Raw genomic sequence first — 11,929 nt, forward strand, 5'->3', positions numbered from 1 at the left:
CTAAAAATTATAATTTGAAATTAGTAGAGAAAAAAAAATATTAAAAATAAATAATTACATAAATACCATTAAGGTTTTTAGGGTTGTCCAGCGTTTCTTTCTTTTATATATAAGATTATGTACTCTTCATTTTATAATTGTTAAAAATAAAAAAATATATGAAAACGAATTAAACTTATAGTCCAACATTAAAAGTTTTAATTTGTTTTGTAATTTATTTTTCATTTACATTTTTTTTTACAACAAAATCAATTTTGCAAAAAAAATATAAATAAATCAGTGAAAAAAAATTAGTTTCATCTTCTTCCATCTCGCACTCATAATTATAGTCGTTATTGTTACTGCTTACAGAGTTGTCATTCCGCATTTTATGTTTGGAGTAGAAAGTAAAATGGAAGTTTTGATTGATTTCCGCGCTTACTCGTCGAAGATAATGAAAACCAAATTTATTGGTTCATGCTCGGTTTTTGTGCACGAATTGAACAATAAAGATCTGCCGATATATTTCACTCGGTGTAGCATGTAATAAACCTGGAGGGATAACACTTTTATTGCTAAAAATGCCTCCAAACATCAAGAAAAAGAGAGCCTTTTTATTACTTCTTCCTATTTCAGAATTCATTGTTTTACAAAACCATACAAGATTGGTTCCAAAATTTAACACTAAAAATTACAGAAAAAATCAAGAGAAAAGCGGAAATCTCTGCTCGCCCGAGGCGTACGAGATTATATTCTTTTTCAACGGTGAAATGTAATGGGCTCCTTGGAATGCAGCAGCGCGCAGCACATTTAACGGTCCAAAATCAATGGAATATGCCTTTTGAAAGCCGTCCAGTATCGCCATCATTGTCACGTTTGCTGGTTTCCTTTCTGATTCGTATCGTTTTAGCAATGATAACTGAGTAAAAACATAACCAAGGTCCAGAAATAAAAAAAAAAAAAAAATAAGATAAGATTAGATAAATGCTCATATAAGGGGCAAAGAAAAGTTATCATTGTTCGTAAATTATAGGACCATGACTCGTTGTTTGTAACATGGTACAACGGCTCTAGTATTATTCTCAGACCAAGAGTCTTGACTAGGGGTAGTGGAAATCGGACGAATCGAATTGGAATTCTCACTTCCAGAAGAAAAAAAATATCATTTTTTTCCCGGACGTGAAAAACAAATTCCAATTTTGTTCCGAAAAATTTCGAGATTGTCAGAAATCAGAATTTCGGAAAATGAAAAAAAAATGATCCAAAATCGAAAAATTTCGGGTCAAAACCGACGAAATTCAGAATTTTCATTTTTAGTCACACCTATATATAAAGTATATATAATCATATTGATATTGAAAGTGTAATTTTAGGAAAACATTAGAATTTTTGAAATATTTTTGGAAATTAAAATCGGATTGGAATTTGTTATATAATATGCATTTCAATTCCGTTCCAAAAAAAATCAAAAATCGAAATGAAAAATATTGTTCCGAAATCGGAAATAGCCAGATCGGAATCGACAAAATTCGGAAATTATGTTCCAATTTCCACCCCTAGCTGATTTAGCCATCTGACACAACTTCACACTGTAAATGAAATCGAAAAACTTGGGCCTACATTAACTAGCATGCCGAGGTACTCTTCATATGGGTTTTGATTACGGAAAATAAAATGAAGGCGAAATCTATTAAAATATAATTTGAATAAAAAGCATAAAATCGAAAAGGAGAAAATTAACATACCTCCCCAATATCTGATCCAACTGCAATGCCTTGAGAGAGAACCTTAGAGAGAGAAAACGCATCTCCGAATCCCATATTAACTCCTTGACCAGCCAAAGGATGAACAGTATGTGCAGCATCTCCAATAATAGCCACACGTTTCGATACGTAACGATTAGCATGATTTAATGATAAAGGGAATACCATTCTTTCGGAGGCTAATTTAGTAATTTTCGGTGGAGCTTCAAATAAATCATCGGGCGATGATGCTGTTGTATTATCTGTTAGCCAGGAGAATAGTGGGGCCCCTGACAGTTGAGATTTCGGACGTGGGCCATAGCCGCTGTCTAATGCACGATTTAATTCTTCGACAAATTCAAGTTCTGACATCGATTTGCGATTCGATGACTCATCAGGGCTCATTGTCCACACGATGTTGCTGAAATTGTCGCCTATTGGGAGAAGAGCAATTGGACCGTTGGGTAGAAATCTTTGCCATGCGCAAAAATTTTCTTGCGTGTGTTGTACGGTACATATAATCGCATTTTGGGAGTATTTCCATCCGGTTGAGGTTATTCCTGCCAACTCCTTAACGCGTGATTTTGACCCGTCCGCCCCAACCTATTTTTAAGGTTAATTTTTTTTTTTTTTATTATTATTATTATTTTCTTCAGCAAATGCTTAAAATCTTGAATAAATACTTAGGTAGTAATGTTGAATTTTTTACCACTAATTTTGCGTACAAGCTATGGCCATCACTGAGTTCAAGTTTTGCTAAAGATCCGTGTGGAGTTGATGAAGAGCTTGGTTGGGCTGTCATCGAGTTCAATTTGAAAGGATATATTTTCTGCTCGGAACCTGCATTCTGTTAAAAAAAAAAAGGTAAAATGATGCAGCATTAATAATTTTTAGCATATATACATATATATATATATATATAGGCAAAGAAAGTAGACCTCGTTTTTCAGTGAAACTAGAATCTAAACGTTCTTCCCTACTAAGCAAGGACTTCACAAGTCAAATAAATAGCTTAGATAATTATAAATTGTATAAGCGTATACCTGTAGGCATGACAAGAGAGATCTATGAAGCACTTTATTCTCCACCACGCACCTAAATTAAAAATCCCGAAAAAAGCATTATCTGCAAGAAAGAATTGTATGATTACGAAAAGGAATCCCACTGCACCATTTTTTTTGTCTTACCCTAGTACTTCTTTGTTAATGTCTCTCGCATTGTACCTTGTATACCCCAGACCAGTGTAATCCCATACCTAGAAGAAGACATTGAACGAAATTCAGATTTAAACAAAGAATCCGGATTTTTTTTTTCTAATATTAATAGAAAAGACAGGAGCAATAAAAAGCAAAAAAATTAAATGTTTTCCAATATCACTACCTGCATCTTATCAAAGTACGCATGTCGATGCTCTTCGACATATTTCCACGCACCCATATCTGAAAGAAACGGTTATCATGCTCACATAGTTTATATAAGAAGTAATGCAAAATAAAAAGAAAAAGTGATTCTTAAGTCAAAAACACGAAATTTACAAAAAAAAATAAAAAAAATTGGTACCTTTAAAAAGAGCTATAGTGGCTGGTGTGACAGTACTAACTCTTGGATCGGGGGGGTCCTCTTTTTTTATGACAGCACTGCTAAGTAATGCTGGATTGCTATCGATAATGGCAACATTTAGTTTCTTTGTTAACGGTGTGTTTGCTGCAAGCAGAGAGTACGCAAATTTTTTTTATTACTCGATCTGAATTAGCAAAAGAGCTAACTTTTCCATGTGAAAATGAAGCATGACTAAAAAAAATCTTCAATTAATCATGCTTCTGCATACAGCCTCAGAATCCAGAGAATAAATCAAAGGTCGTCTTGATTTAAAAAAACAAATTAAAAATCCAGGCAATTATAAAGAGTGTATTATATTTAATACCCCTGTGTTACGAATATTAGCAAAAAAAACCCAGATAATGCATTTTTTGTGCAAACAGCCTCCTCAATGGTGACGCTTTAGGGGATAGTTTGCTCAAAAAATTGCATTATAGGGGAGTTTTTGCTGATATCTAATAACATGAGGACTTTTTAAAAAGTAGGGTGGGTGCTGATGTAAAACACAGTCTACGGCCAAACGTAACTGTAGGACCTCAGGCGCTACCAGTTGTCCCAAAACCAATTGGTGTTAGGAAAGGCGCAAACCCTAGCCAAAACCAATTGGTGTTAGGAAAGGCGCAAACCCTAGCCTTATAGTGCATTCAACACACACAAGCGCCCACGGCATTCGATTGTGGGCCGCCCATACCCGGGCCTCCACCACGTGGACAATTGCTGCCAAACCCAGGCTAACAATCTCCCCCTCAGCAATTGCTCCAGCTGGGAATCGAACCCTAACCTTGGCTCTGATACCACTTGTAGGACCTCAGGCGCTACCAGTTGTCCCAAAACCAATTGGTGTTAGGAAAGGCGCAAACCCTAGCCTTATAGTGCATTCAACACACACAAGCGCCCACGGCATTCGATTGTGGGCCGCCCATACCCGGGCCTCCACCACGTGGACAATTGCTGCCAAACCCAGGCTAACAGTAACACCTCAAGAAAACTACTAAAGAAGAGTGTTGGATGTACGGATTTACGTTATTATGGCAAAATCAGCACCATAAGTTCATGTCAGTAGTGTAATAGAAGATATTCAATACATAATTATTTTAAATATAAGCTACCTTTTAATTACATATGTGGTCCCCAAGGGCTACATGCAAATCTCGAACACCACAAGATTAAAATTTCGAGAAATAAAAAATAAAATATTTACCCAAAGAACAAGCCAAAGCCATGCCAACCATGCCGCCTCCAACAATAGCAACATCATGCACCGGAAGATTGGTATGCGATCCTCCGTGCTTGTCTGCAAGATCCTAGATATAGTAATAATAATTTAGAGGCATAATTTCATGCAGAAAACACTTTTACAAAATAGTACGACAAAAATTCCGTCTCTAAAAATTCAGTTTCAGTTGACATTATTTAAGATGTCACACGACCAACAGAAATATTGCAACTTAATTATTGCTCCTCTACAGGATGGGCTCGTTTTTTGGTCCTTACTGCAAATCAAGTACATTTATCTGCAGATGGATTTTGCAAACTTTTTTCTTCTCTTTAATTACGTATCTTATTTCCAGTATTTCTATTTCTGTCAAATACAATTCATTTTGCAGAACATATCAGCTTCTATTCGACAACATAAAAAAAAAAACGGGTATTCCATGATTGTTTTCTTTTCTCTATTGTGATTACTTAACTGACATATTTGTTGTTTTTTTTCTTTTCAAATTCATAATGAATAGATAGCTCATACAAGAAGAACCGTTGAGGATTAGCAATTAAATCCCGAAAGATCGTAGAATGTAAATTCAGAGCATGTGAAAGAACCATTTGTTTGGTTTCCATGCAAATGAAGCACATACGAGTATAGAGAATGACACAAGTACGCTTAATAAAGAAAACATAGCTCTGTTTATGTACAATAGCTCAAGAATTAGAATAAAGAATAAACGATATAAAAGTTATGTAACTACTAACTTGATCACGATCTTCACCGGGTAACTTGACACCCGAATTACTACACAGCGTCCTCCGTGCCGATTTCAAGGCATGAATATTGAACGCCACTCTTCTTGCAGTTATCCTTGTACAAACAAACACAATAAGAAAAAAAAGTAAAGAAGGATCCAATATCAATTATTAAATATCAATTCAAGCAAAATCTCTAGACCTTCAATCCCACCCAATTGTGAACAAAAACATCGAAATCAAGCCAATTTTTAGTCAGGTAACAATGACAAATTTCCAGTTAAAGTTTCGGCGTGACGAATGTGTGCGGAGTATGCAATGAAAAGAGCATCAAATGCGAAGGTATTCTTGTCTGGCATTTGGTCGAACACATGGCGTGCATAAGAGAGGTGGTGGGTTTTGGAGTACACTCAAAATCGACTCATATTTCAATACAACATAGGTTAACTTTTCACCAATTTCAGAAACCCACAACCCCAAATTAAATAAAATATTTAAACAAAAATAATAATAATGAAGAAACTCCATACCTATTCATTTTGCTGGCGATCTTTTTTGAGTTTCAGAGAGAGATTGTTGAGAAGCACAAATGGAAGAAGAAGAATAAACCTGAAAAAAAGAGAAGAAAAAATGAATTTTAGAAACGATGTGTCATTAATTAAAGAGTCGTGTTAGTGATTCTGGTGCTTACACGTTTCTAGTGCTGCATTTCCGAATTTTAAGCCCAAATAAGTGTACACTACCATTTGCATTTTAATTAATTAGGCCCGAGGCCCGATTTCTAGTTAATGTTGATTTCACCCCCCCAATTTAAAATTTACTATTTTCATATTTCAATAGGAAAATGTTATTAATTGGTGAATTGATCTGTTAAAACTTAAATATGATAATTGTCAGATTGGTGCAGTAAATAAGAGGGGTAGATCTTCTCAAAAAAAAAAAAAAAAAAAGAGGGGTAGATGCAATTACACTACACACTAATGCTAAAAGGGCAGGGGCTAATAATACGTTCGGCTGATAAGATTCACACTTTTTCAAACTCGCTACTGAAATCAAAGTTCGCTATTTAATGTTCCTATTTCATTAATTAGTAGCATCTCTCTCTGAGATTAATTTAATAAGAGGTGACTAAATAAGTAAGAGACTATTTTATCCTTCAAATTACATGTTAATTTTATTAAACAAAAGGTTTTAATGACAAATCACACATAATATCAGAATTTAACAGATTTAATACAAGATCTTAATAAATAATACCTAACGTCAAACTAACAAAATAATTAATTAGTCAGGAAAATATTAATTCAATCTCCTCTAATCCAAACTACAAGTTAAGTTCTATTTATTCTAATTCTTTTGGAATAAACTTATTGTGTATAAGTATTGATAAAATGATACATTTCGTAAACATAAATAGATACTTGAACTGCGTAAATTTGATGTCATTTTATTTAGTTTGTTCGTCATATTTAACAATTCCCCAATTACCATATAACGATCAAGAATGATGATTATCGATCCTAGGGTTTATGTAAACAATTGATTATATTTGATCGGTTAAATTAGAGTTGATTCAACTCGGTTTAAGTTAATCAATGCGATCCAACAAACTTAATTAATTAATTAATTGATCAACTAGGCTTTAGGCTAGTAGTATCAGGAGCATCTCTCATAGTAGTGTTTGGTAAGAGATTGAAGTTTCGAATCTCTATCTCTGTGGGTGCGTGTTTTTTGGGTGCGTGCATTGTATTGTATGGTCATATTATAAAGCCATTTTTTTAAGATAATATCTTTACACCACAAAGAAAAAACATTACTAAATCATATAGGATTAATGCAATATACATAGGCCTACAATTAAAATATTAGAGTTGGAAGGCCGTGTAAGAACAAATGGCCAACATATTGAAATAATTACCCTATGCTTGTCAATTTTCATTATCCTACTCATTATGCCAATATTAGTGTGAAGATTATAGACAACATAATTGTGTCATACTATTATGAGTACAAATAACACTTTAAATATCAAACATTGGACACGCGCAAGGTACTTTTTTTTTTTTAACCTTTATTTCTCTTTTTAAAAGCATTATCATTTACAAAGGTAAAAAAAAACCAAAAAAAAAGAATTAATAGAGTGGATTTAATGAAAAACCCAACTTTACCTCTCAACCACCTCCAACCCCAAAAAAAAAAGATTGGAGAGATGGGTTTGCTCAGGGAGTAAAAGAGTGCGACGTTTAACGATCCAAATTTGATTATCTCTGTTAACACTTTCTAAATCTAAGTGAATATCCTGTATGGTATACAAATTATCATATGAGAGGGAGATTTATCTATACACATATGTAGGGGTGAAAGTCGGATGGATCGAATCGGAATTATCATTTTCGGAGAATTTTCAAAAAAAAAATCGGAAGTACAAATCAATTCCAATTACAATTCCAAAATTTTCGGAATCTAAAAATTCATTCCAATTTCAAAAGGCCCGGAAATTTCGGAATTTCAGAAAAAAATCGGAAATCACATAAGCTTTAAATTTTCAAAACTTAGCCGAAATTTTCTAAAATGTTCATAATTTTTCGAAAATAAGAGCATCCACGTCGATAAAAGTAAAACTAATAACTACTAAATTTCAGTTCAAAAAAATAAATAAAAATAAACACAGCATAATATCCAATAAAACTTCTAACAACAATTCATTATATCAAAATCCTAAACAAAACTTATAGGTGTATTTTTCGGAAAATAAGTATTATTTAATATATACTATTTATAGGTGTATTTTTCGGAAAAAAAATCGGAATTTTTCTGAATTAATTTCGGAATTAAATCGGATTGGAAATCGGAAATTCCAAATTTATTTTATAGAATTCCAATTCCAATCCAAAAAAATCGGAAAATTTCGGAAATCGGAATTTCGGAAGTCGGAATGAAAAAAGTTGTTCCGAAATCGGAACTTTTCGGTTCGGAACCGGCAGAAATTGGAAAATCAGTTCCAACTTGCACCCCTTCACATATGTGATTGCTGGCTTCTTTGTAAGAAAATGAAAAAAAATAACCCAATTCAATAGGAGAAAGAAAAAAATTCTAATTAGAGATTAATAATTAATAGGACCCTTATTGCACGCCCTCGTGTTTTTTTTTTTTTTTTTCTTTTCTTCTTTTTAGAGTGATTTTAATTATTTTTTTTTTTTGGTTGCTTTCATCAATTTTCACCTTGCAAATGAGTGCAAAAGCACTAGGAAAAAAAAAAAAAAAAAAAACAAACAAACAAACAAACCTTAGTGGATGAGAGGCACGAGCCCTCGATTCATGATTGTATGTTCTAACCGAATCTAAAAATCCTTTTACTTTTACTATAAGCTCATCAAAACTTCCCATTTAGTAACCCAAAAAGAAAATTGATTTAAAAGTTTAAAAATCACTCAATGGCACCCAACTAATTTATATAGCAAAGTGCAGTTATAATTATTATCTCATAACTAATTAACTTTTTCTTTATATGCTTTTGAAGTTATGAATTTCAAATTCACAATAACTATTTTTTGGACTTAGTTTAAACAATTTCGGAGCAATTGTGGTGGATTTCAAATTTCTGGTACACGAAGATAAGTTCTTCCACCCATGTTGGAAGCTCGAAATCAATGTTTAGTAAGAGTTTTAACAAATAATATCATCTAAATAATCTTATAGACATATATATATATATATATATATATATATATATATATATATATATATATATATATATATATATATATATATATATATATATATATATATATATATATATATATATATATATATATATAATTCAGGAGAAATCGCACTTACCCTTGTGGTTTGAATTTGTGCGCATGACCTACTTATACTTTCAAAAAATAAATCTTTTTATTGAGCATGATTATTTACCAAGTGGAATACGATAGGGGCGTTATGTGCTTATAGTAAAAGTATAAAGAGTTCATATGCACAAAGTTCAAAGTACAGGGAGATCATGTGCATATATTAAAAATACAATGGGTCATGTGCACAAATTTAAGCCACATGAGATTTAAGTATTATTTACCCTATAATTAATAAGTTATTCAATACAGTCTCATAACTCATTACATTCTTTATCAATAATTTCTTCTAAATCAAACAAAAAGAAAAAGGAAACAATCTTTAAGTATATAATTAAGTGACAATTATAATTTATTTATATATATATATATATATATATATATATATATATATATATATATATATATATATATATATATATATATATATATATATATATATATAGACACACAAACACACACACACAATTGTTGATTCTTCCATGATTTTTAGATTCCACAAACACCAAAAAATCATAATATATCCCACTATATATCTTAAGTCTGAAGAAACATGTTGAAGCATCAAGATTGATTTCTTCAAAACATTACCTCCATTTTCCATATATATCTCCCTAATCTTGCTTCAAAAAAACTTTCATGATAGATTGATTAATCAGCAACCAAAAGAGACCGAATTCGAGGGATTAATTAATAATCCGAATAATTAATCAGGTTCTTGTTGAGGGATTAAATAATCTTGATATATCCTGGCGGCGGCGGCTCACAACAAGTGCACCTCACTAGTGTGCTCGTGTTATGTAGCGTCAAGAAACTCCGACAGCAGAGATCAAGACGAAGAAATCAAAAATAATATCGATAACCGGAAATTAGGGTTTTCGAGTTCGGGAAATAATAGGTCAGATAATGAAGGATTATTTAATATGGATAGTGAATCGTCGAAAAAGGGTTGTTTGGTTAAGAGGATTGATAGAAGTTCATCAAATGGGATTATTAATCAGGCTGAATCCAGTGCTCTCAAGAGTAATCTAAAGAGAAGTGAATCAATGGTGGAGATGATTAATAATCCAGGTGGTGGGATAAGAAAAGTTAGCTGGTCTGATGCACATGGGAAAGACATTGCTCATGTTCAAGAATTTGAACCAAGGTATAATGTATTATTAATTTATTATATGATTTAATTTCTCTTCATTATACTGATTTTTTCCTATTTTAATTTATGTGACAGAAATATGGAATAAAATTTTACTGGCTAGAAAATGAAATAATTACTAAGATTTTTTTTATTTTATTTTTTTATAAAAATATGGGTAAATTACAACCACCACCCTAAGGTATGGTTAATTTACAAAAAAACTCTCCTGTTTAGGTAATTACAACCACATCCCTCAACTATAAATCTTCATACACGTTCACCGTTGCGGTGTCAAATTTAGTGGAATCTTCTGATCATGTGGAATATTCTCAATCTTGTGCCCGTTTTATCACATTCGAACTCCAGATTTTGAAGCATGATTGTGTTTTTTGGCTTGTATATGTATCAAATTGTGGTGCATCAGAAACTGCAATTTTGCACAAAACGAGTACAAACTAGAGAACATTCCACGGAATGTAGAAGATTATGTTGAATTTGACACCATAACGGTGGACGTGTAAGAAGATTCATAGTTGAGGGGTAGTTGTAATTATCCAAACATGAGGGGATTTTTGTAATTTGACTATACCTCAGGGGTGGTTGTAATTTACCCTAAAAATATTAATTATTTTAATTTTAATTTTTTTTTTATCTATAATGTTATTCTTTTTGGTATTGCATGGAAATTATGCGAACGTAGGCTTAACCTAAGATTATGCATGCTCGTGACGAGTAACATCACGGAAAACATATTATTTTAGTTTTTTTTTCTTGGTCGAATATAACATTTTATCCATCTCAAAAAAAAAAATATAACATTTTATTTATTTATTTATTATTAATTAGCCTCTAATTAACTATTTGCATGTATGTATATATATTTGCAGTGAAGAAGGAGATATAGGAGGAGTAGGGAACTCTTGTAGATGTGCCATTCAGTGACAAAGCTAGGGTATAAGTCAGGTGTTCAATTTCAAATTAATTAATTTGATGGAGGTTGAATACTATATACCAATGTAATTAATTCCTTTTAAAATTCAGATTCTAACGTGACAGCATTTTTCTATATATATATATATATATATATATATATATATATATATATATATATATATATATATATATGATTGCAACATTTCTGTTTATGAAAATATAGCTTTTATTGTGACAAAATAAAGAGATTAAAGTACATTTTTCACCAAATTTATCGATGTTCACGCGCTCCGTTTGCGTTGTTCTTTTGCCGAAGCATATGAATTACTTACAGTTCAACCTTTATAAATTAATACAGTCGAACCAACACAATTATTATTTAAGCTATATTATTAATTTATTGAGAGTTAACTTATCGATATTCTATTGTAATTTTTACCTACGCCACATTCGCAAAGCTAATTTTGCATTATATCCCACATCAATCGAATCGGGACCCTTTTGCTTTAATGTGACAATTTTGGCACAACAACAAATGTTTCGTTTTTTGAATTAATGTCTTGATTAATAACCGAACCCTAAAATCGATTCACAATCAACCCTAAAATGGGTTGATCGAGCAATCAAGCACAAGTCTATGCACCATCAATTGCAAAAATACGAAACGACACATGGTTTCGTTTATCTAACAAGAAATGTTCGGGGTATTTTTGTCATTTGACCATCAA

General features: G+C 32.0%; 1 protein-coding gene and 1 long non-coding RNA gene across 2 annotated transcripts; one reads left to right on the forward strand and one right to left on the reverse strand.

The window, feature by feature from the left end:
• Nucleotides 1-573: 573 nt before the first annotated feature.
• On the reverse strand, nt 574-5,958 carry LOC105964203 (FAD/NAD(P)-binding oxidoreductase family protein). Its single transcript, XM_088820773.1, has 10 exons — nt 5,813-5,958; nt 5,292-5,397; nt 4,522-4,624; nt 3,282-3,425; nt 3,102-3,160; nt 2,909-2,976; nt 2,765-2,816; nt 2,431-2,568; nt 1,725-2,324; nt 574-898 (listed from the first exon to the last, which is right to left on the reverse strand). The coding sequence occupies exons 1-10, from the start codon at nt 5,818-5,820 to the stop codon at nt 683-685; spliced, it is 1,494 nt and encodes a 497-aa protein (XP_088676899.1). The 5' UTR covers nt 5,821-5,958; the 3' UTR covers nt 574-682.
• A 3,748-nt stretch (nt 5,959-9,706) lies between these two features.
• On the forward strand, nt 9,707-11,312 carry LOC148769005 (uncharacterized). Its single transcript, XR_016032148.1, has 2 exons — nt 9,707-10,280; nt 11,156-11,312. It is a non-coding gene; the product is annotated as an uncharacterized LOC148769005 (long non-coding RNA).
• Nucleotides 11,313-11,929: the final 617 nt, after the last annotated feature.

The sequence above is a fragment of the Erythranthe guttata genome, chromosome 7, assembly GCF_056151865.1.
Source record: "Erythranthe guttata isolate IM_541 chromosome 7, IM_541, whole genome shotgun sequence".
NCBI lineage: Eukaryota > Viridiplantae > Streptophyta > Magnoliopsida > Lamiales > Phrymaceae > Erythranthe > Erythranthe guttata.